Genomic DNA, 26,527 nt, shown 5'->3' with positions numbered 1-26,527 from the left:
ATATAAAAATACTTTGCTTTTCTGTAGTTCATTTAGCCTGGAGGAAGAAATGGCAAACTACTCCAGTATCTTTGCCAAGAAAACCCCAAATGGGGTCACAAAGAGTTAGACACACTGAAAATGACTGAACAATAAGAAGTTCACTTAGCCACCCAAAGTGAGAACAGCCAAGAATGACAAAGGGAGAAAAATGTCCTCTGGGTAGTTAAAAGAAACATCATAAAACCTATGTGTGAAATCTCATGTAAGAGGGCTCAGAGAAAGAGGTTCACTCCAGTCTTTACTTGGTTTAAGTAAACTCTTTGTTTAGATATATCTCTAAGAGCTTATTCATCTGAAGACAGATAAATCCTAAGAAGCAGATACAAAAACCCAAAAAGCACTGCATTCTGGGACCAACCTTCACAGTGTCAAAGAGATCCACTTACCCAAAGAGCCTGTAAGTGAATCATTGTATCACTGTAAGATCTGAATACATTATTTGGGAACAAGCAAGCTTTTGCAATTGATATAAAATCCCAGGACATTGTAGAATCTCCTGGAATAGATCTGTAATTACTTAAAGGAGTTTGACCTGTCAATCCATGCAAAAAAGACCAAGAGATGAAGTATTTTTATTGTGTAGATTCCCACAAGCAGACTGGATTGCTTTTGAGAAATTGCAAAGGTCCTTTATCAACCACACATTTTCCACAAAAGTAAAAGTCCATATTTTCATTTTACTGGTGTTGCTTTATGACAATGAGATATAAAACACCACTGTCTCCGAAGAAGCATAGAGTGTAAAGGAGAGGTATATGGCAAGTATAAGCAAGCTACAACAACTACAGCAAGAACAACCAACACTTATGTGGCACTTTAAGATTTGCAAAGAACCTTACACATATTATCTCATTTTAGTCTCACAACAATTCTGGGAGGCAGCTGCTATTATCATCCCCATTTACAGATGAGGAAACTGAGGCAAACAGAGTTTAAGTGATTTTCCCAGGGTCACACAAGTAGTGAATGTTTGAGACTGGATTTGAATTCAACTTTTCCTGATTCCAGAGTGAGCATTCTATTCACCATGTCATCTAGCTGCCTTATAGGAATGTTGAAGGACAGGAGTAAAAGATACCACCAAGGAATTGTATGATAGGAAAAGCAAATGGGTTGTTCATGTGGCAAAAGTAAGGGATGCCAGGCAAACAGTCAAAGTGCCCCATTGGTGCCCTTCAAATGTCAAAAGAAAACAAGAAACACTCCTAGCATGTTGGGCGGACCCTCTGTGGCATACTGTTGGGAGTATCTGACTGGAATTTCATAAGGTGGAGATGGCCAAGCATAGTCAGGCTGTGATCTGCACTGTAGTAGGGAAATCCAAAATCAAGAAGATCGTAGATCCAGTTGAACATTTGAGTATATAATGATTAATGATCCTAGTAATGACTTTGAATCACTCCAAAAATGTTAAGTTCTGAAAGGTTCATCAATAACAGTTTGGGCTTTGGGTTATGAATACATTTGGCCATTTCAATTCATGAAATTTTCTACCACAGCATGAAAGGATACAAATATGTGTTGGTAGAGGTTTGACCCATATCTATGAAATTAAAGGTCTTTTGGAGCTTTAAAACATCCTTAAGGCAGGGAAGTATGGGATGTATTTCTAAAAGATTCTAGTTAAAAAGAGTTCATCATGTTTTGTTACAACAAAAAGCAGTTATCCAAAAAAACAAAACAAAACATTTTTGTGCAACATAGTCAAATATGATGATAGAAATTCATTAAGAAGGAAAAAACAAGGCACAGAAATACAGAGACATGTCACTCAATTCTCTTTCCTTTGAATGTGAGCACTAAATCCCCCTTTGGTCAAAAAAATAAGACATTTTCTTCCTTAAAAAAAAATCAAAGAATTTAGTTCATCAGGCTGCCAAATAATGTACTCCATGCCCCATTCTGTTATATTTTACATCTCTACTGAATATAATTCACCCTAAAAGTGTTGTTCTTTTCATCTTCATTTATTGCTAAATCTTTACTGTTAATTACAATGCCTAAACTTAGGTGATAGGTCAACATATTTTTGAGAGACCTTCAATTTATCAAGTATTGCAGCTCTTTGATTGTTTTGGAACCTCTCCTGTTACCTATGGACTTAGTTCAAGGTCACTCTTGTAACTGTCCAGCAGATGCTGCTTTTTTTTTTTTCATCCTGATAGAACAAGTGGTAAATTGTTTGCTTTGGGCATTTAAGTTCAGGTTAATGAATCTGTGTTCTCCTGTATATAAAAACTTATGCTGAGGTCTATGTTCAACATTTCCTTGATCATTTGAACACAGGTTCTCCGGCTGCTCAGAAGTTCCCTCTAGAATTTTAAAATGTTGACAATGTCTTTGATCTGGGGCATTGTTGTGGCAATATGCTGTTGCTTATGGCTTATTATTGGAATAAGGAGAAGGTAAGCAGTGTCTTACTTTTATATTACATTTGAGTTCATTTCATGAGACTCGTTTATACTTGATATCATATCATGTTTACTTTTTGTGCTTACACAGAGTAGTGTTTTCTAGCTTTTGTTCATTTTAAAGGCCTTTTTAGTTGTCTCTAAAGAGTCATAGATTTTCTCTGCACAGTCTTCATAGTCTTTGGGGTGATCTTAATGAGGTGAGAATTCCATTTTAATAATAGCTATGTTCAATGCAAATGATAGAAAAAGTAAAGAAATAAAAAAGCAAAATAACATATGCACACATATGTAGGTCATAAGAACATATAAAATCAGTATAGTGTAGTGAATAAAAGGGTCATGTTGTGAAGGTAAAAACAGCAAGATTTGGCAACTGATTGGATGTATGGGATGAAGGAGAGTGAGGAGTAGAAGATCTGGGTTCAAATCCTGCTTTTACACATTAGCTATATGATGTGGGGACAAGTTATTTAACCTCCCGAACCCCAGGCAGTTCTCTAAGACTATAAATTATATATTATCTACTGACCTAAACTGGTGGAGTGGGTTTCCATAATGGTAGTAGTTTTCTATGCTGATAAAATCACAGGTCTGAGTCATAGATCCACATGTACAGTCATATTTACATATACATTTACATAGGTATTAAATGCATTGGGTAGAACTTCACGGAATGTCACTTTTTTGTTCCCAAGTTTCTTTTGGTAATAAGAAGAAACCAGCAATATGGTCACAATTTGATTGGGATGTAGTGTGCAAATGTTGTAAAGTTAGCCTTGGAGAATCAGTGAGGGTTAGTTTTCTAACTTATTAGTCAGTTTTCTTCCCACTCTGGTAATAACTATGTGCCTTGTGATTAACATGTATTTATTAAATGACTATTACAGGCACTGTAATAGGTGATAGACTTAGAAATACAGTCAGCAAAACAACCACTAACTACAAGGAGCTTATATTCCAATAAGGGAGATAACAAGGACATACAGATGCATACACAGAATAAATTGAGAATAAATGCAAAATAGTCCTATACAACATAGTTTGGGATGGAAGGTATTTGCACTTGAGGGGATCAGGAAAGATTTCTTATAGAATGTGGTGTTTGAGCTGCAGACTGAAGGAAGAGAGGGATTCTATGAAGTAGAAGTGACGAGAGAGTTCATTCCAGGTTCAGGGGACAACCAGTGCAAAGGTACAGAGATGGAGAAATAGCATAGAGATGGAGATGGAATGCCATAGGTGTGGAATAGAGAGAAGACCAATTCCCAGAATACAGATCGGGGAGTGATATCACTGAGACTTGACAGATTTGAACAAGGTCATGGAGGCTTTAAAAGCTGCATAGAGGAGTTTATATTTGATTCTAGAAGTAATAGGGAGCCAGTGGAGTTGATTGAGTAGGGGTGTGACATAGTGAGATCTATATTTAAGGAAAATCACTTTGCTAGTAGTGTATGAGATGGACATAAGTGAGAAGAGAGTTGAGGTAGAGTCACCTTTTAGAAGGCTATTATAACAATATAGGTAAAAGATGATGAGAGCCTGAAATAAAGATGTAGCTGTGAGAGTAGAAAGAAGGGGTAAGATGCAAGACATGTTGTGAAGGTAGAAACATCAAGATTTGGCAACTGATTGGATGTATGGGATGAAGGAGAGGGAGGAGTAGACGATGATACTAAGGTAACAAATGAAAACTGGAAGAGCGGTGGTACATTTGACAGAAATAGGGAAGTCTGGAAGAAAACTGGATTGGGGGAAATGATAAATAGTTTAATTTTGTCATCTCCAGAACATCAAGAGAACGTCAAGTTCAAAATATCTAATAGTCATAAGGCAAGATTAAGATCAGGGGAAAGAGTGGGACTGGATATATAGAGCTAGCAGTCATCAACACAGAGATGATAATTAAACACATGAAAGCTGATGAGATCACTCAGAGAGAATGCATTTGATACGTTAGGTCCAATAAATATTTTGATAGAAGAATAGTGCCTTTTTTATATATAGAAGGTCTCCAAGCAGATCTTTGGAAAGTCTGTACTGAGTTTTATGGTCTGGAAAAACCTAATTGGCCACACTCAAGCTCTCTGGTATGCATTTTTCTCTTGCAGGCGCAAAGGAGAGCCACCTCTGGAAAATGGGCTAATTCCGTATGTAGGCTGTGCTCTACGGTTTTCGGCCAACCCACTTGAATTCCTCAGGACAAATAAAAAGAAATATGGTCATATTTTTACATGCAAACTAATGGGAAAATATGTGCATTTTATCACCAATCCTTTTTCATACAATGCAGTAATGCGGCATGGAAAATACTTTGACTGGAAAAAATTTAACTTTGCTACTTCTGCAAAGGTATCAGTTTTTCAAACTTTGTTTCAATTTAGCTTTCCATTATATTATTCCTTATGTACCTCCATTTGTCTATCTGACTGCTATTCTATCCTTAATCCCTAAGGAAAAATTATGGGGACTCTGGGTTCTAAAAGGTTATACCAGCAAAGTAAAAGCTGTAGCAGGGGCCATCAAGCTAGAGAGTCATTGAGAAGAGGCCTGTAAATACACTAAATTCCCATAATCTGAGGGTCAACCCAGCTAAATTTGGAAAGGCTTTTCATAAACAGGCTACCTACCAGTGGTAATTTTAAAAACTTTTTCTTGGTCATAGTGGTGTACAAAGATGCCACAGTGGAAGACGGGAGTTCAAACTCCACTTCTGACATTCACTAGATTTATGACCATGGTCAAATTATTTAACTTCTCTCAATCTCAGTATATTCATTTGTAACATGGGGGACAAATAATACCTCTAGTATCTACCTAAATTGCCAGATTGTTGTGAAACTCAAATGTGATCATGTATGTAAAATGTTCTGAAAACTTCATTACAGAGCTTAAAATTCATTTATGAAAAGGTTGCCATTTATTGGGTGTAGGACTCCTCATTGATGGAATCTTCTGAATTACTGAACTACCGTGTATTAAAATATTTATAAAATCCCTTCTAGTTCCTTCACTCTATCATTAATTTTTTAAGCTTCAAAGTAGGAGTAATTGTGATCCTCCTTAACTCTATCACTGATCACTCTGATACTGATTTTGCCAATGTGGATATTCTCTCCACAGACACATACCTCAACCCTATCAGACCTTCATGTACTATGTAATTTTTATTGGTTTCCCCTAGCTTACAAGGGTTTTATGTCATGACGGTGGTTCAAGGTGATTGGGTTTTTTGCCATGATAATCCTGAGATGATGATGAATTACGTGACATCTTCATCATTGTTATCCACAATCTACATCTCTGTAGTGCTTAAAAACTTTATAAAATACTTTCCCCATGATATAAATGAGAAATCTGAAGTTCTGAGGAGTTGTGACTCCATAGTCTCATTGATTATAACAACAATAAGCATTTAATAGCATTTTAAAGTTTTTAAAGCACTTTACAAATATTAACTTGTTTAATCCTCAGCACAACCCTGGGGGGTAGGTGCTATTTTTTTACCCCGCCCCCTAATTTTACAGATGAAAAACAGTCAGAGAGTGGTTAAGTGATTTGTCCAGGCTGCACAGTTAGTAAATGTGGGATATCAGATTTGAACTCAGTTCTTACTGAGTCCATAAGCAGTGCTTGGTCCACTGCATCACCTAGCTCCCTCACCACCTAAATTCAAAAATCTTTTGGCTGTGGGTCTAATACCCTTTCTACAACATTATGCTGCTTCTCTATTCAGAAAGTAAATTGAAAGTAAATTGCCTTACACCAAAAAGAAGAAAAATTTAATCAATGGCTTTATCTCTATGATGCCTGATTTCTAGTAAAAAACAAAACAAATACAAGTTTATTGAGTATCTACTATGTACAAGGCATTTAGGTGTTGTGGGAAATATAAAGAAGCATTCCTGCCTTCAAGGAGCTTAAATTCTAGTTGAGGACAAAAGACATATACACATAAGAGGGAAACTAAAAATAGAAGGTAGTGTATGCCAAGTTCCAAATGTTTTTAAAGTTTTGCTTAAAGGAGGCAAAGCTGCAAATAAATCCAACCAGCATCTAAAAGCATCATCTAATGTCCCAGGCACTGTCCTTAGTTCTGAGGATACATAGATAAAAATACAACCGACAGCCCTCTAACATTCTACTGGAAGGAACAGAGATAAATAAATGCAAAATATAACACAGCAAATTCAAAACACTTTGGCAAAATGAAGATAGAAACTAAGAATAGTAACTAAGAGCAATAAGGGATGGCATCCAAGAAAGCAGGAAATCACAGGCAACAAGGTCACTAGCATAAAGCATGTCTAAGAAGTAGCAAGTACAGCAGTATAGTGATAGTAGCATGTGTGTTGGACAAAGTATAGGAAATAAAATTGTAAAGGTAATAATGCCTTTTGAACAGTAATTAAAAATTCCAATCAAAATTATCATGCACAAATTCTAATAGTAATTCTCATATGACTTTGCATGTTCAGGGAATAACTTACTTTCATCAAAGAATCAGTTTGATTTTGGAGTATTTGGGGATTCTTAATTTAAAGATTGATGTAACTTCCCATCTTTAAGATCTTCACAACCTTTGAAACTTTATGCTTTCCTTGTTTTGTGTGCAAAATACCCTTGGCTATCATTTCTGTATTAATTTATTCACTGGTGTGATGTGAGGCTTTCATTTTCTCACACATGTTTTGTTTGATGACAGGCATTTGGCCACGGAAGCATTGATCCCGATGATGGAAATACTACTGAAAATGTACATGAGACTTTCATTAAAACCTTGCAAGGGGATGCTTTGGATTCCCTCACTGAAGCCATGATGGAAAATCTCCAGTATGTCATGAGGCCACCAGTTCTTTCCAAAACAAATCCTGACAGCTGGGCGATAGAGGGCATGTACTCCTTCTGCTACAGAGTGATGTTTGAGGCTGGTTTTTTGACTCTCTTTGGCAAAGATCTTACGCGGCAAGAAGCACAGAGAACATTCATCCTAAACAACCTTAATAACTTCAAGCAGTTTGACAAGATCTTCCCAGCCTTGGTAGCAGGGCTTCCAATCCATGTGTTTAAGAATGCTCACAATGCAAGGGAGAAATTGGCTGAAGCACTTAAGCCTGAAAATCTACAGAAGAGAGACAATATCTCAGAATTGATCTCTACCCGCATGTTCCTGAATGACACCCTCTCAACCTTTAATGACAAGGAGAAGGCAAAAACTCACCTGGCTTTGCTTTGGGCAGCTCTAGCTAATACACTCCCTGCCACTTTCTGGTGCTTATTTCACACGATTAGGTAAAAGAACATCAATTGGTGCAGAATGGAGGGAACTGACCTTTTCATTACTAGCCTTATACTTGAGTTCTTAAGAGTTCATCCAGAGACTGAGAGCCATAAGCTAAGTAGGAGTGCCTACATTAAGTTTATGATGCATTGTGTAGCGGCAGCCACAAATATTAATTAACTGTTTCAGACAGGTGCTGGGATCATGTTACATTCTTGTAGGCTTTCACTTTTTTCTGCTCAAATATCCATTGTGGTCTTATCATTCATTCTGATAGTCATCATAACTTAATCAATCATCATCCTTCAGTCAGTCTTGTAGAAACTAAACTTCATCTTTTCTCTTTATCTATTTATATATATATATATATAAAATCCCTTTATATGTATATATTATCCCTTTACATGCTTATGTAAATATATATATAATATTAATCACAAACTTTTACATATATAATTGTTTCCTAGTCAAGGAAATTGGAAGTACTTCCCTAAATAATTCTATGAAAATATTTTGTGTCCAAACGTCAGAGAAGAGAGCTGACTTTACAGTAAAGTAAAATCATGGAATTAATGTTATTGTATAATTAATAAAAAATAACAACTTACATTCATATGGCACCTTGAAATTCACAAAGTGCTTTCCTGACTTCATATTGATTGTTCCCATATTAGGACAGAGAAAACAGGCTCCAAGAAATTAAGTGACTAGCTCAAGGAGCCACAGCTACTGAGTGCCACATTGAAGTTTTTACCCAATTCTCCTGACTCCAAATCCATTGCTCTTTGTTCTTGACCATGCTGCAGTTAATTACAACCATACAGCCAACACACAACCAACACTCTTCAGCCAAGTATTTCTCACTAACTTCTTTTTCATAGCACATACCTTTTGACATGGTACTCATGCATAAAATGAAGCCACTTGAGACTTTTTATGTCTTAGTCACCATTTGGCAATTCAGAGTTCTGCTGTATAATAATTTTGTGACATAGAAAATTTCCTATTCTGGATGAAATCATAGAATCATACACTTTGAGAGACAGTGAGGTATAGTGGATTGAGTTCTGGATATTTAAATCCCCTCTTTAATACCTCATAGACAAGTCATTAATGTCCTCATCTTTATGTCCTGTCTTTAATGTCCTGTTTCCTCATCTTCAAAATAACACCACCACCAATAATACTTGTAGTACTTAGCTCAGGGTTATTGTGAGGGTCAATTGAAATAATGTATATAAAGTGTGTTACAAATCTTAAAGTGCTATATGGATATCTGCTATTTTTATTCTTATAGGCTTCTAGGAGAAAAAAAAAAAACCTTAAAGATTTCCAGATCATATAACCCAGTCCCTTCATATTGAAAAAGATGAAAATAGGGATTTAAAAGTGCTATTTGAAGTTTAATCAGGATTATATCATATGGAATTATATTTTTATAGAGTTTTTTTAATCTTATGTGAGACCTTTTCTTAAGCTATTTAGTTTTCCTTCTCCCTTATGAGAAACAATAATTTGCAGTGATGATACTATATTACACATTTACTACAAGCATATCTAGTAACAAATTTACTCCAAGCTAATGAAAACTAAATTGGAATATAACATGCTTTCCCAGGATTCACTTAGTTTTGACCAAATATTTAAGAGAAGGCAACCCCCCCTACCCAATTTAAGTCTACAAAACATTTTATTATAATTCAAACTAACATTCTGTGCATCTTTTCTTTCTTTTGTTTTTTTTTTACAGGAATCCAGAAGCAATGAAGACAGCTACCGAAGAAGTCAGAAAAACTTTAGAAAAATCTGACCAAAAAATTAGCTTTGAAGGCAAACCTATAAGCCTGAGTCAAATGCAGCTAACTGATATGCCAGTGCTAGGTATGCTGACCACTTGCATTGCCACAGAACACTTTCCCAATGTTTCATTTTCCATCTTATTCAGCTCAGTGAACTAGACAATAATAAGAAAAAAATCTTCAAAAGACAAATTCCTTGACCTTCAACCAACAGCAAAGAAAAGGCAACCAACAGATAAAAATGGGAGCAAGGGATTACCTGTTAGTGCTTAGTTTTTCACTTAATCTATGATAACCTTTAGTTTTTTATGACTCATTTCTTTTTACCTCTTTTTTTTTCTTTCTTTAGGCAGTAAGAATTACTATGACTCCAAATATTCACTGGCAAAATCTGAAACATATTAATGGTCCAAGCTTTAGTTAAGACATGCCAAAATATCCATCTGTATAAAAATGGAAAAGTTCAGTTTGTTTTGTTTATCCAGTGCCAAACATCTGGATATTTATAAACACTCACACATTATTGGCTGAATTTAAAATTTCTTATCCAGATGTTTGGTATAATGTACATGTAGCCATGTAGTATTATTCCATAGGATTATGGAGTCCAAATTCCTATGGACTGTTTGTAATTTTGTCTTTAAAGATCAAAAGATCACATTGGACCTCGATTTTCAGATTCAAAAATCCATTCAAATGATGTTGTACAATGATCAGTAAGGGCAACCACAAAGGGGAGTCAGAAAAGTTTGAGGAAAAGCTTATCTGACTATCTTGTCATATTTGGTTTTTAACGTCAATCTTTTATATTCATCTGCTTTTTATTTTGTCTAAGTTTCGTTATGAACTTGCATACAGTGGGAGCTAAAACAAAATTCCATAAGGTTGTAGATGTATGGTTGGAAGGAACCTTAAAGGTTATCTAGTACAATTCCCTTCTTTTATAGATGAGGAAACTGAGGCCCAGAGAAGTAACTTTTCTATAGCTGCATAAATATTAAATGTCAGAGGCAGGATTCAAACCAACCCAAATAATCTATCTCCAAAGACAGCTTTATTTTCGCTGTAAGATGCTTGAATTGAATTGTTGTGTATTATATAGGATAATTATGCCTTGTAAGTTCTTTAAAGTCTTATTTTTTTCTTTATTATACAGATAGCATAATCAAGGAGGCTTTACGACTTTCTAGTGCATCCTTGAACATCCGAGCTGCCAAGGAGGATTTCACTTTGCACTTAGAGGAGGGATCCTATAATATCCGAAAGGATGACATAATAGCTCTTTATCCCCAACTGTTGCACTTAGATCCGGAAATCTACCCTGATCCCTTGGTAAGTAATTTTTCATCAAAGCCACTAGGAAAACTGGACACTTGGCAAAAGTAAATTGAGAATATACCATTGCATGGTTGTTTCTTTAGGATATTTGATTTCTGTGATGCTAAAAGTTTGGATGTGTAGAAGCATCTGGTTGATTTTTCCCCTTGACTTTCTTCCTGACATTTAGCATTCTGTAAATAAATACAGCTCCATCATAGGTGTAATATTGTAGGTGATAAGATTGACACTTCTTTGTTTTCTCCTTCAAACAGTCCAAAATGGGAATCACCAATCTTACATTTTACCCAATATCTAGGAAATTGTGGTTACTATAATATTATCATTTGGTTTTTGGTCGTGACCCCTAACTCTTAATTCAATCCAACTCAGAAAGTCAGTCTTCTAGGAAAGGACAGGACTGGAGAGGGACCAAAAAGTCTATATTGCCTATCTTTTCTCATGTATCCCTTGTCCTTGGATAAGTTCAGTTCCACTGTAAAATCCTTAAGTAACTAAATTACCATTGTGAAGTAAGAGATAAACAGAATTCATAACCTTAAAATTCAGATCAACAAAGTATAACTAAAGATAATCTAAAATTATTTCGAGCTAGTTCTTGAGGTATTTTTTCTCTGTTTTGATTGCAGGTTTTCAAATATGACCGTTACCTCGATGAAAATGGAAAACCAAAGACCAACTTCTATTGTAATGGCATCAAGTTAAAATATTACTATATGCCCTTTGGATCAGGACTGACATTGTGTCCTGGAAGACTTTTTGCTGTCCATGAAATCAAGCAATTTTTGATTCTGATGCTTTCCTACTTTGAAATGCAGCTTGTTGATAGTCAAGTTAAATGCCCTCCTTTAGACCAGTCTCGTGTAGGTTTGGGCATTTTACCACCAACAATTGATATTGATTTCAAATACAAACTAAAACACCTGTGAATGTTTTACTGATAGAACAAGGGAACACTAGGTACTGTTATCTATCCAAAGAAAGCCATTGCTTCCAGCAAGCCTAATGGCAGTCAGAATGAACCATGTTAGGCTACAGTATGGGAGGAGGAGCACAGGGTTTGGAGCTGGATCTGTATTTGAGCCTCACTTCTGTTACTCACTACTGGTTTGACCATCAGCAAGTTAATTAATCACTCTGGGACTCAATTTCCTCATTTGCAAAATGGGGAAGGGTTATTGCACTAAATGACTTAAAAGTTCCCTTCTTGCTTTAAATTAGTGCTACATGTTGGGCTCATTTTAGGAATAATTTTAGATACCATATGGAATTGTGCTTCTACAAAGAATAGTTTTAAATTATTCTTTGTTTAAATTAATGGATGAACTTTCTTTCAACCAAAGCCTACATTTTATTATAGGGGAAAAGGAGCAGGGAACTGGTACTTTTTCTGTAGGGAGGGGTTGCAGTTGGTTGGGGATATTTTTTCCTAAGGAAACTCCTTTTTATTTTTACAAAAATCAGCCAGCCATTGTTTAGAAAAATAAACAACAAACATAAAAAGCAATTCACGTTTTAGTGAAACTGCCAATCTGGCACACTGGTGGCTTCTTCATCTGTGAGAATGTTTTTACAAAGACTTAACAACTTAGATAGTAAAGCTAAGTAAGGTAATGTCTTTCAACTGTTTTTGAATCAGAAAATTAAGGCAACCTAATTTTCCAATTTTAAAAAGATTATTTCAATGTACCAATTACATTGAATTTTGTTGTAATATATTTTCTTTTATTATGTATTAAGTTATTGTGTCAGGAATATCTAGCAGTCTAACTATGGGCATAAGTGATAAAATTTCACTTTTTCTTATAATTGAACACACCTTAGCAAGGAGAGCTTTTTAGAAAACAAAAGATCATTTCATTTTTCTCTTCAAGGAAAAGCATGTGGCTTTTAAATAGTGGTTTTTGACAGTGCATTAACCAGTCAAAACCTGCCATTTTAAATCTATAGTTATAACAACATCATGAAGCTTGGAATCATTTGTTTTCAAAAACTTTGCTTTCAGATTTCATTTTATTATTTTCTACTGCTAAATGAAATATAGTATTCATAAAAGACAATAATTTATGACTGTATAATAGTTTTTAAGCTATTTTGTATAACCTAGATTTGATTTCATATTTTCAGTATAAGCTATTGTCTATGATTGTATTATTCATATATGTGTGTATATCTGTGTATAATTTATATTTAGTTTATTTCTTGTATATTGTACAGAAAATATTAAGAAAATTACAAGGGTGTAACTATTTTTCTGAAATGATTTATTCATTGGAGTGTGCATTGTTTCATTAAAAATAAAAACTACTTCAGGAGTGGTTTTTAAAAACATTTTTATATTCAGAATATTAAATTAGGTATATTTATTTACATTTATATTGATTTAAATATGTAAAATGTAAGCTATAGATCTGCAAAAATAATGACTGTCCTCACAAAAGAAAAAACATCTCAAAATCAAAAGCAAAATAAGTTGATTAATAATAATAAACATTTATATAGTGTGCACTATGTGCCAGGGACTTCATAAGCACTTCATAATTATTATCTCATTTGATCCTGTCAGTGCTACTATTATCCTCATTTTACAAATGAGGAAATGGACAAACAGACATTAAATGACTTGGCTGGGATCACACAGCTTGTAAGTGTGAACCTGGGTTTGAACCTGCTACCCAGGCATTCCTGTCTATTGAAGCAATCCAGTTAAAAATAATTTAATGCTCCTACATGGTGCAGAATTTTAAAATGTATCATTACAAAGCAATATATGCTGCACTGGAACCCTGGGGTTTTGTCATGAAATTGTCTTTAGAAGAAAGGTAATTTTCATGGAATTATAGACTTGTAGAATCAGAAGTGCCTTTGTCGGTCAGCTACTGCTACCCATACACAATATATGAATTGACTGCATAACACATCACAGTAGTGGTCGTTCAGCCTTTGCACGGACACTTAGAGTGGTTAGGAAACACTTCATTAGAACCTACTGGAACCCATTTCATTTCCAGATAAATCACATTGCTGAAAAGTCTTCCTTATATTGCAGGAAAATATGCTTGTTCAACCTGTTTGTCTTAATTCTTCTGCACTAAAGCAGAATAATTCGAATCCATTTCCTATGTGACAATTCTTGAAACAATTGAACACAAAGATCATAGTCTCCCTCTAAATATTCTAGTTTTGAGGCTAAATGTCACCAAATGTTTCAATTGATCATTGTAGGACACGGCTTCCACTACTACTCACCATCTGGCCATTCTCCTTTGAACACACCTGAGCTTTTCAACAGACCTCTCAAAATGTGATGTCCAGAAAAACAACAGTAAAGCTAATATTTACATAATACTTGAAGATTTGCAAAGCACAGATATTATCTCATTCAATACTTCTAACAACTCTGTGGAGTAGCTATTAATACTCCAACTGGGGTCTAGTTAGGAAAAAGGGATGATACTTCTAATTCCTCAGCCTTTCTATAGTCTCCCAGTTCATTCCTCCACATTCACTTCATTGGTTTCTATATGAAGCCTTGCCATTACTTTAAAATGGTCTGTCACGTTCATGTTTTACTGGTCAGTACCCTAGAATCCTTGGGCCCCTGTCCTGCTATTCCTGACCTAAAAATTCTAATGTGTGGGCAACACCTCCTCCTCCTGATGTAATTCTGCCTTTCTTGCCTTGGGTTTGCTGAGCATCACTGGAGAAAGTCACAAAATTGAGCTGATTTTATCCACTTCAAAATTGTTGTTATCTACTGGATCCTTGCTGCTATACAACTCTTTTGTTCTTCTCTACTGGAGCCCTTACCCCTGTCTCCACAGAGACTATTCCAGCCTTTTTACTCTCTTCAGGACCTCACCTCCTCCATTATCCCCTACCCCCTTTTCAGTAGATAACTCAGTCTCCTACTTCACGGAATCTTGGGTTGAGAAGGGATCTCAAGAAGCCTTTGAGTGCATCCCATACATGAACAGGAATCCCCTATAAAGCATTCTCAACAGATGCTCATCCAGTGTTCACTTAAAGATCTCTAGTGAGAGAAGAAGGCACCACCTTTGGGAGACAGCTCATTCCATTGCTCTCTGAGACTAAGCAGAAATCAATCCTTCCACAACAAATTCCTCTAAATACTTCAAGCTAGTTAAAAACTGTCTTCTCCAGGACAAACAGTCTCAGCTCATTCAAATGATTCAGAAATTCAACTGGTTCTGAAATCAGGAATAGGTTTTCAAAGGGTCATAGACTCACAGACTTTGAGATACACAGGCTCTCAGAGATCACCTAGTCCAAGCAGTACCTACATCAAAAATTCTTCTTGCAACATGATCAACACCCACAGGAGACAGTTGTTAGAGAAGAAATAAGCATGATCACAAGGTTCTTTATCATCTTGGTTACCTTCTTTGGGGCACTCTCCACCTTATCAATGTTCTTGCTAAATAAATATGAACCCCAGAATGGAACACAATATTCCAGATTTGGTCTGACCAGAACAGAGTACTGTGGGAAAATCACTGCCCTCATCCTGTACATTATACCTATTTAAAGCAAGATGTAAAGGACAGTGTGGTGTGGTGGATAAAGGTCCAGCCTTGACATCAAGAAGACTGGAATTCAAGTACTGCCTCTGACACATCACTTGATTAAAGACCTTGGCCTACTCACCTACTTACTTATTTGGCCTACTCACTTTGCTTCTCAGTGTCCCTGGCAAATCACTAAGACTGAAAATTGCAGAGCACATGAGGATCTACATCAGTATAAGGAGTTTTCTCATTGTGAGTTCCTGGTCCAAATCTAACCTGGTGGTGCACTAAAACCCCCAGATCCTCCTCCCAACTCTTTATTATCTAGACCTTTGTGATTATTTAGTCATTCATTCATTCTTCTGAAGCCAGCTCTGCTTCCGACAGTATGCCTCCGCTGTTTTCTCATTTCGAATTTATTTTAGCACCTGTGGTTCTCTTCCTTCTTCAATTGATGAGTTCCTCTCAGGGACTCTATTTTAGGGAGGATCCTAAATTAGCCATCCCTCATTTCTTTCCTGGATTTGCTTCTGATTCTCTATACTTCTCCACCAGGCCCCTTCTGGGGTACCATCACCACCCTGCTACTTTTCAGCTCCCTTTTAAATGTTAGATGTTTTCCCCCCTCGTTAGACCATAAGCTTCTTAAGGGCAGGGTATGTCTTCCTTTTTGCTTATATTTGTATCCTTAGTGCTTAGTACACTGTCTTACACATATTAAATGCTTAATAACTGCCTGTTGAATGACTGTGATCACATATTTGTGAGGTTGATATTTTGAACCCAAGTTTATTTCTATTAAATTTCATTTTATTACATAGGGTCCATAGTTCTAGCTTCTTGAGATACTTTTGTATCTTGACTTTGTCACTTAATGTGTTAGCTATCACTCCTTGCTCTTCTATCTGCAAATGGAATAAGTCTTTGTTTAAGTCATTGATAAAGTTGTTAAAGAGCACAGGTTCAAATACAAGTCCCTGGTTCATTCTTCTGGAAACATCCCAAAAGTTCTTATATGGGAGATCTGGTGACTAGTGGTTCTACAGCCAGAAAGAGAGAAAGCAGAAGGAATAAGTTTTCAAAGGATTGCAGATTCACAGACTTTGAACTAGTGGGGTTCTCAAAGATGATCTAGTCCAGATTTGACCTGAATCAAAAATTCTATCTGCAACATAGCAAGCTTATTCCATGTTGTTAGAAAGTTGTGAGAAGGTTGTTAGAAAGGAAATAGGAGAACTAAGAAGTGCTTTAGCCAAATAAAAAGGACACAGAATTTGCAAAGATGATTTATAGGGGTTTAAAATTGTGAAGTAGGCCAGAGGTTGAATATATTTAATTGAGGCAAGGTTGAAGAAGACTAATCTACAGATCCAGATTTAAATTATGGCTTTTCTAAAATAAACAACAGGAGAATAAACAAGGACTTGGTGAGAATAACAAGCAGAGAAATTATTAGTTGATTTGGGGGAGTTTGGTCTGATTAAGAAATGCCAAATATTGGAATTGGGAGATGAGAAATTAAAGAGAACTTGAGAATAACTTGAAGGAGAACTATCTGAAGTGGAGGAGAAGGGCTCAAACTAAAAGGAGAAAAATCATAAAGCAGTAAGAATATAAAGAGATAGAGAGGAAATGGAGAAGGCAATTGGCAAGACAAGGATAATATGAAAAGATAAGTAAAATAAATTGGTAAATAAAAGATATTGGTAGATTATTGAGTAAAACAAATTGGTGAAAGAAGAGATTAATGAAAAATGGAGAGGAAGTAGAATGTGACTGCCAAGTTTTTAAGAAGTGATAAATGTAAAACTCCTAAAGAAGTGCTCAGGAGATAAAGTCTAAACACCCACAAGTTGTCTAAAGCTGGAATGTCAATCAACAATAACTTCTTGCCAAGATGGCTGCCTGAGAAGGCACTCTTATATATGTCCTTCAGCAAAACTCTAAAGTTCAGATAAGACCAAATAATGATCAAGAAATTCAATGAGAAACTATAACAAGTGTCTTCTATCCCAGAACTGCTCAACAGGTCAGCCAGAAGCCAGAGGGAAATAGGAAAGAATGTTGTCAACAAAGCCAACACCAGTGCAGGATAGCCTTAGTATGGCCAGAGATTAGTCAGAGACATATGTAGCCAACCAGTCTCTTTGTTCACAAGTACCAAGAGCAGAGGGCTCTTTGAGAAAACCTCAAGGTGGTTAGAAAGGCCCAGGTTGGGGATCTTGAAAGTATTAAGGGTAAAGAACAAGAAGGAGCAGCGACTCTCAAGAGATAGAGGTCAGGGCAGAGCCAAGATGTCAGAGGAAGGGCAATGACTTGCCTGAGCTCTCCCCAAGACCCCTCCAAATACCTTCAAATAATGCTATAAAGACAAGTCCTGGAACAGCAGAACCCCAAAAAAGCACAGGGTCAAATAATTTTCTAGTCAAAGACAACTTATAAGATCAGCAGTAAAGGTCTGTTATAACAGGGTGAGAGTGGAGTGCAGTCCAGCACAGGTTATGCCAGGGCAGACCCAACCCCAGTACAGCCCCAGCCCCAGCAAACCAGGACTCAGGATCCTCTGAATCAGCTGCAGCAGCAGCTGCTTCTGGAACTCAGCCCACAGACGGTGAGGGGATTGAACAGTTGGCCCAGGGAGAGATTACAGGGGTCTCTTTGCTGGTGCTGAGGCCCCCGCTGAGAGAGCTGGGCCTGACCTTTCTTAAGGTCAGCCCAGAGTCAGGAAGTTAGTTACCTCACTCAAGAAAGTCTGTTGTTTTCACCATGCTCAGATCCCAGTCTTGAGTGGTTGTCCCAGGCAGGGGGAGGAGCACAAGCACACCAGAGTCTGCAGCCATAGTGGAGCAGGGCTTTTTTTCTGAGTTCCAGGGCAGAGAAGCAGGCCTGTGGTTGCTTGCAGACCAGAGCACAGGCCAGGAGAGTGGTGAACATACCTCTCCTTAAATCATACCACCTTGGAAGAACTAAGGACTTACAAATTCCTAGAAGTATAGACACTCAAACCCCCTGAAGCTTGGGACAGTGTACCCTCCACCCTGGAAGCAGTGCCCCACTGCTGGGGCTGGGGCTGGGAAAATGAGCAAACAGAAAAAAATGCTAACCCTAGAAAGTTTCTAAGGTGACAAGGAAGATCAAAATATACCATCAGAAGAAGATAACAAAGTCAAAGCTTCTGTATCCAAAGCTTCCAAGAAAAAATTTAAATTAGTCTCAGGCCATAGAAGGGCTCAAAAAGGACTTTGAAAGTAAAGTAAGAGAGGTAGAGGTAAAAATGGAAAGAGAAATGAGAGTGATTCAAGAAAATCATGAAAAAAAGTCAACATCTTGAAAAGTCAAATTGGCCAAATGGAAAAGGAGGTACAAAAGCTCTTTGAAGAAAATAATTCCTTAAAAATTAGGATTGAGCAAATGGAAGCTAATGATTTTATGAGAAATCAAGAAACAATAAAGCAAAACCAAAAGAATGAAAAAATAGAAGGCAATGTGAAATATCTCATTGGAAAAACAACCAACCAAGAAAATAAACCCAGGGGAGATAATTTAAAAATTACTGGACTACTTGAAAGCCATGATAAAAATAGAGCCTCAACATCATCTTCCAAGAAGTCGTCAGGGAAAATTGCCCTGATATTCTAGAAGCAGAAGAAAAATAGAAAGAGATCCCAAAATGAAAACTTCCAGGAATATTATAGCTAAATTCCAGAGCTGCCAGGTCAAGAAGAAAATATTGCAAGCAGAAAGAAACAATTCAAGTTTTGTGGAGCCACAGTCAGGATAACACAAGATCTAGCAACTTCTACATTAAAAGATCAGAGGGCTTGGAATATGATATTCCAGAAGGCAAAGGAACTGGGATTACAACCAAGAATCACCTATCCAGCAAAACTGAGTATAATCCTTCCAGACAAAAATGGAAATTCAATGAAAGAGAGGACTGTCAGGCATTCTTAATGAAAAGACCTGAGCTGAATAGAAAATTTGACTTTCAAATACAAGACCCTAGAGAAGCATAAAAAGGTAAACAGGAAAAAGAAATCATAAGGGATACTAAAAGGTTAAACTGTTTATATTCCTACATGGGAAAATGATACTTGTAACTCATAAGAACTTTCTCATTATTAGGGCAGCTGGGTGGAGTATATTTAGACAGAGGGCACATGTGTGAATTGAATTTGAAAGGATGATATCTTTTAAAAAAAATAAAATTAAGGAGTGAGAGGAATGCACTGAGAGAAAGGGAAAGGGAGAGGTGGAATGGGGTAAAGTATCTCACATAAAAGAAGCAAGAAGAAGCTTATGGAGTGGAGGGGAAGATGGGGAAGTGCAGGGGAGTGAGTGAGCCTTACTCTCATCAGAATTGGGTCAAAGAGGGAATAACATACACACTCAATCGGGTATAATAATATATCTTGCCCTGCAGAAAAGTGGGATGGGAAGGGGATAAGGGGTGGTGGTTAAAGAAGGGAGGGAAGATTGGGGGAGGAGGCAGTCAGAAGCAAAACACTTTTGAGGAGGGATAGAGTGAAAGAAGATAGAAAATAGAGTAAATGTCATAGGGAGGGAATAGGATGGAGTGAAATACAGTTAGCAATAGTAACCATGAAAAAAATTTGAAGCAAGTTTGTCTGACAGGCCTCAGTTCTCAAACACATAGAGAACTGAGTCAAATTTGTTAAAATAAGAGCCATTCCCCAATTGATAGATGATCAAAAGACATGAAGTTTTCAGATGAAATAATCAAAGCTATTTCTAGCCATAAGATAAAAAAATGCTCTAACTCACTATTGACTAGAAAGCTGTAGGTCAAAACAATTCTTGGGTACTACCTCATGCCTACTGGATTGGATAATAGGACAGCAGAGAAAAATAACAAATGTTGTAGGGGATATGGGGAAAATGAGACATTAATACACTCTTGGTAAAGTTGTAAACTGATTCAAACATTCTGTAGAGCAATTTGGAACTATGGCCAAAGGGCTATAAAACCATGCATACTATTTGACCTAGTAATATCACTACTAGGTCGGTATTATGAGATAACTCACCACGGGCCCCGCTGAGAGAGCTGGGCCTGACCTTTCTTAAGGTCAGCCCAGAGTCAGGAAGTTAGTTACCTCACTCAAGAAAGTCTTGTTCCAGCCAGAGAATGTGTTCTCTGAACTCTGACCTCTGCACATTGTACTCATAGACCACCCTCAAATCCAGTGAAGCAATAGATTTGAGTGATGCTAGCCAATTAGCTTTGAACAATGTGTAGGGGCAGGCTCTGCTCCTGCCCTCAGCAAGCTTGCATAGACACATGCTTTTTTTGGTGTGGGAACTGGGTGAGAACAGATGCAGCCCATTAGGGTTCCCCATTTTCTCTCTTCTCTGTCTTCTATTTCCTAGCTAGGCTTTCCTATCTTTTCAGAGCCATATGTGCACTCTTTACTAATACTTAATATGCTTTAATAAATGCTTAATGCCCCCAAACTGGTGCAGTAACCTCTAATTTCTAAGTAACAAATGTAGGATAAACACCAGCTAAAATTCCCTACACATGGGACAGAAATAGGACCAAAAAGAGATTTAGAAAACCCTCCAAAATTGAATTTGAAATTGAGGAGATGCCCATCAATTGGGAAATTGCTGAACAAATTATGATAAAACACTATTGTGCTATAAGAAATAATGAGCAGGATGCTATAAGAAAAACCTGGAAAGACCTAACATGAGCTGATGCAAAGTGAAATGTACTGTACACAAAATAACAGCAATATTGGAAGATAATCTGCTGTGAATAACTTAGTTATTTTCAGTAATACAATGATCCAAGACATTTCTGAGGGACTTATGAAAAATGCAGTCCATCTCCAGAGAAAGAACTGATGGTATCTGAATACAGATTGAAGCATAATTTTTATAGTTCCTTTTTCTAAAGTTTTTTTTTGTCTGTTTTCTTTCACAACCTGACTAATGTTGGAAATGTTTTACATGACTATACATGTATAACCTATATTGAATTGCTTGAGTTCTTAAGCGGTGGGTGGGGAAGGAGGGAGGAAGAGAATTTGAAACACAAAGTTTTAAAAATTGATGTTAAAATTTGTTTTTACGTATAATTTAGGAAAAATAAGATTCTAAATAAATGAAAAAAAAAAGAGAGAGAGAGAGAGGACACCAAAGGAATTCTGGAGACCCAGGGCAAGACTAAGCAAGGTCAACCACACTAGTGGTTGATCCCAAAACACAAATGGATGTAGAATCTGTCCCTGGAACAAAGCTCCAGTCTAGAAATTAAAATTGGAGAGATGAATAAATAAAATAAAATATTAGCTTGTCAGTATAAAAAAAATTGTCATGGGTCTAGAGATATCCAAAAAGTGGGATTGAGTAACTATGTACCAGCTGCAAAAGGAGACTCATAAGAAAGAAAAAAAGAATTACCTATACAAAACTGGATTGGAAAAGTTCAGTTTACATCCCAATCCTAAATATGGACAATGTCAAAGAATGTTCAAACTATTAAACAATTGTGTTCAATTCATAAGCCAGCAAGGTTATGCTTAATATTTTGAAAGCCAGGCTTCAGCAATATGTGAATCAAGAATTAACAGAGGGGCAGTTAGGTGGCGCAGTGGATAGAGCACTGGCCCTGGAGTCAGGAGTACCTGAGTTAAAATCCAGCCTCAGACACTTAACACTTACTAGCTGTGTGACCCTGGGCAAGTCACTTAACCCCAATTGCCTCACTAAAAACACACACACACACACACACACACACACACACAAAAGAATTAACAGAAGTCTTCAGAGAGGAAGAAGAACTATAAACCAAATTGCCAATATTTATAGGATTATAGATAAATGTGTTTCAGAAACACATTTACTTCTGCTTAACTGACTACACTAATGCCTTTGACTGTGGATCAAAACAAGTTGTGGCAAGTCCTAAAAGAGATGAGAGTACCAGATCATTTTATCTTCTGAGGAACTGGCATGCAGGTCAAGAAGCAACAGAACTGAAAATGGAACAACTGATTGGTTTACAAATGGGAAAGGAGTATGACAAGGCTTTATTTTGTCAATTTTGGTAGAATTGTCATTTTTATTATATTGGATCATCCTCCCCATGAGCAATTAATATTATTTCATTTGTTTAAGCCTGTCTTTATCTGTGTTGAAAAATATTTTGTATTTGTGTTCATATAGTTCTTGTTTGTGTGTTGGTAGGTAGATTTCCAAGTATTTTATATTGTTTGCAGTTATTTTAAAGGGAATTTCTTTTTCTATCTCTTTGTGCTGAGATTTATTGATAATGCATGGAAATGCTGATGATTTGTGTGAATTTATTTTATATCCTAAAACTTTGTTAAAGTTGTCAATTATTTTACTTATTTTAGTTGATTCTCTGAGTTCTCTAAATATACCATATTGCAGAGTGATTGTTTTGTTTCTTCATTGCCTATTATTGTTTCTTCAAATTCTTTTTCTTGTCTTTGCTATAGCTAGTATTTCTGCAAAATACTACAAAACTGGATAATAATGGTGATAATAAACATCCTTTCTTTAGCATTCATCTTATTGGGAAGGCTTCTAGCTTATTCCAATTAAAGCAATTGTTTGCTTTGGTTTTCAATAGACATGATTTATTTTGAGAAAAGCTCCCATTATTCTTAAGATTTCCAGTGTTTTTAATAGGAATGAGTGATGTGCTTTATCAAAACCTTTTTCTGCTTCTATTGATATAATCATATGATTTTTGTTATTGATATAGTCAATTATTCTTAGTTTTCCATTATTTGACCAATCCTATATTCTTAGTATAAATTTTGCCTGTTCATATTATATTATTTTTATGAGTTATTGCTGTCATCTTCTTGCTAGTATTTTATTTACAATTTTTACAGCCATATTCTTTAGGGAAAGATTTATAATTTTCTTTTTGAGGTTTTGCTCCCCATGATTTAGGTATCAAAATCTCAATTAAAATTTAATAAGTGAGGGCAGCGAGGTGGCACAGTGGATAAAGCACCGGCCCTGGATTCAGGAGGACCTGAGTTCTAAAGGACCTGAGTTCAAATCCGGCCTCAGACACTTGACACTTACTAGCTGTGTGATCTCGGGCAAGTCACTTAACCCCAATTGCCTCACTAAAAAAAAAAAAATGTAATAAGTGCCTTGAGGACAGGGACTATTTTGATTTTGTTCATATGTTCTTAGTAAATTCTTGTCATTTATTCATTCTATAAAATTATTCAAGTATTTAGGTTGCTAGCATATCTCCTTTTAGCCTTCTATTTTTCATCCTAAATGAAATGGTTTCACCTTGCAACCATTTGTATTATATAAACAATAAGATAAAAGACTCAGATCAGGAAGGGACCTTAGAAATAATCTAGTCCAAACCCCCTATTTTAAAGCCAAGGAGATTGAGGCCTGGAGACATGAAATTACTTGAACACAGGTAGTAAGAATGGGGAGCTAGCTCTTCTGACTTCAAATCCTATGTTCATTAGACTAGGTTGCTTGGATTCCTTCAACTACCCTTGTCAACATTTTTTGGACATATCCCACCTTGTCAATGACCCTTCTAAAATGTGGTACCCAGAACTGGACCCAATATTCCAGATATTCTGTTAGCAGGCATGCTGAGTGTGAGGTGCTGCAAGGATATCCAGATAGATATGCCCTGCAATTAGATGGACGTACAAGTCTGGAATTCAGGTCAGTGTTTTCTTTGTCCATCTTAGTCTGGTTGTGGAACAGTTAAGGGAGATAGCCAAAATGATTTAATATTTGTGGATTTCTTTAAATAATCAGTACCCTCTGCATACCCTCCCACCCACCCACCCACCCCATCTCTTCTTGGTCACTTGGTCTCCCTTGTTCTAAAATATTGGGAAACAACTACACATGGAAACTAGAGTACATGGCTAGCTTATGCTCAGCACCAAATTGCGTGATGAGGCAGGGTTTATTATTTGCTAAAACCTACCAGTGGGTAGAAGGGTTCATAGACTATGCCTGGCAAGGTAAATTGTTGACTCTCTAAAGGAAAGATAAAGATATTTTGATTAGGTCAATATTGTTGCAAGGTTCTAAGATGTAGTAGAGAGACAATGTGGTAAAGGGGAAGGGAGTATGGTGAGGTCAGAGTTTTCTCTCAGTATTGTTTTTCTGTTACTGACTCACTGAGCAGCTTTGGGCTAGCCATTTAACTTCGATGTCACTCCACCAGTTTCAGATTTTTTTGACCTGGAAAAAGGAGTAGGACTATTCCAGAATACTATCAGGTATTGGCTTTGTGGCAAATCATCATGTAGTTTTATGTCAATTAGAATTTTATTTCATGTGGGAATAGCCCGGATTGCCTTGAGGAGTTATCAGCCCTGAATAATTTGACTTTTTTTGCTTATAGTACTGATGTTTTTATGTATGTTTTGCATCTTTTAGTGCTTTGTCCATCTACACATTAACAAATGATCAAAAGTTTGTGGTAAATTAGTTATTTGAAGCTCAGATTACATTTTTAAAAGATAAAAAATAATCCCACAATAATGATTGTGGGTTTTCCAAGTAAACTCATAGTATATTGCAATGTATAAGCTGAAATTGCATGAGAGGGCAGATATCTATGGATTGTGATCTGCTTGGTTGGATAGAATATCGACTTGGTTTAAATGACATCCACTGGGATGTTAGATAATTCTACCTTTGCCACTCTGTATTTTTCATGTTTTTCCTGGTGATGCTATCTGGGTGTAAGTAATAGAACATCACAATAACCAAAGAATCTCAATTGCATGTGATCCAGAAGACAATGGCGAGATAGATACATGGTGGGTATAAGTGGGCCTTAGCATATTACCACTGAAAACTTACATTCATTCAAGAAATGGCAGAAATTATATGCTCCAGAAAATCTATGGATATATATATATATGGCCAGAAAAATAAGTGTGAGTAGTAGTAGTAGGATGAGAGTCCGAGAACTGTACTGGTACCTATATAATGTTAAAAGATATAGAAGGTCCCCCCCCCAAATGTTAGATAGGTCCTTGAAGAAAAACTTTTTTGAATGATGTGAAAAAACTTGCCCTCAATGAAGTGTGGTTGGTTTTATTATATACTGCTAATGGCATCATAGATTCACTGAAATATTATTGCACTTTTGAAATACTGGGCCCTGGAAATGAAAAACAAACAGAAATACTGTTGCAATATTAGAAATAAAGGAAAACAATAGCACTAAATGACAGATCTCTTATTTTTATTATACATTTAGAAAAATACCAGAAATAGTGGGGCAGCTAGGTGGTACAGTAGAAAAAGCACTGGTCCTGGATTCAGGAAGACCTGAATTCAAGTCCAGCCTCAGACACTTGACACATACTAGCTATGTGACCCTGGGAAAGTCCCTTAACCCTCATTGCCCCACCCCCACCCCCAATACCAGAAATATCGGTGCTTGAGATAAAAATTTAATTAGAGAAGGGTGATCTGTTTGAGGATTCTATAGAGTTCCTGAAGGGTATTTCTGGACACTTAAAAAGCTTTTAGATATTGATGACACTAGCTCTTTATTATTTCAAAAATAATCACCTCTCTTTTTCTTGATAAAGATATAATACTGGTCTGAAGTTTTATCAGTCATAATTGAAGTCATTTTTGGTTTTGTGGCCTACAAATAGGATGATTGAGGGGATGGTGTTTTAGTGCCTTATTCCTTTTCTTCAGTGATTTAGGGTTTCTTTTCCAAATTAATAGGAAATAATTAAAAGGTAGAATTGATCAAATTTTCCTATCAGTGCAATTAATTTTAGTGCAGGTCAATTTAGAAAGCATTTATTAGGTGGGAGATTAGCAGGAAAAAAGCCACAACCCCTCCAAACAGATCTACAATACTAGAGTGGCTCTTGATTGTGCAATCTAGAAAAAAATCACAGTAAAAGTCATTTTTTCCAAGCCAGGTCAGCACTGGGAGGTAGACAGAAAAGTGTGTGAACACTGAGCATGGGATCTAGCCAAGAACAGCTATGCAGAGCATTCCAGTGCAGGGAGAGTCTATTCAATTGGGCAACCAAATCCGGCAGAGAGGAGCCTACATTGGTTTAGGGTACAGGAATAGTTGTCAAATGG

At 36.5% G+C, this 26,527-nt stretch overlaps 1 protein-coding gene across 1 annotated transcript; it reads left to right on the top strand.

Moving 5' to 3' along the window:
- The first annotated feature begins 2,315 nt into the window (after nucleotides 1–2,315).
- Nucleotides 2,316–13,170, top strand: LOC122750450 (cytochrome P450 7A1). Its single transcript, XM_043997210.1, has 6 exons — nucleotides 2,316–2,447; nucleotides 4,568–4,808; nucleotides 7,162–7,748; nucleotides 9,488–9,618; nucleotides 10,693–10,868; nucleotides 11,504–13,170. The coding sequence occupies exons 1-6, from the start codon at nucleotides 2,368–2,370 to the stop codon at nucleotides 11,801–11,803; spliced, it is 1,515 nt and encodes a 504-aa protein (XP_043853145.1). The 5' UTR covers nucleotides 2,316–2,367; the 3' UTR covers nucleotides 11,804–13,170.
- The last annotated feature ends 13,357 nt before the right edge of the window (nucleotides 13,171–26,527 follow it).

The sequence above is a fragment of the Dromiciops gliroides genome, chromosome 1, assembly GCF_019393635.1.
Source record: "Dromiciops gliroides isolate mDroGli1 chromosome 1, mDroGli1.pri, whole genome shotgun sequence".
Lineage (NCBI taxonomy): Eukaryota > Metazoa > Chordata > Mammalia > Microbiotheria > Microbiotheriidae > Dromiciops > Dromiciops gliroides.
The sequence above is the reverse complement of the archived record's forward strand: the minus strand, read 5'-3'. Positions and strand labels throughout refer to the sequence as shown.

Excerpts from the sequence above, each read along its gene's own strand:
- LOC122750450 (XM_043997210.1), top strand. The coding sequence starts at position 2,368 with ATGTTGACAATGTCTTTGATCTGGGGCATTGTTGTGGCAATATGCTGT. Across the intron at positions 7,749-9,487 it reads TGCTTATTTCACACGATTAG|GAATCCAGAAGCAATGAAGA; the intron begins GTAAAAGAACAT and ends TTTTTTTTACAG. Across the intron at positions 10,869-11,503 it reads AAATCTACCCTGATCCCTTG|GTTTTCAAATATGACCGTTA; the intron begins GTAAGTAATTTT and ends TTTTGATTGCAG.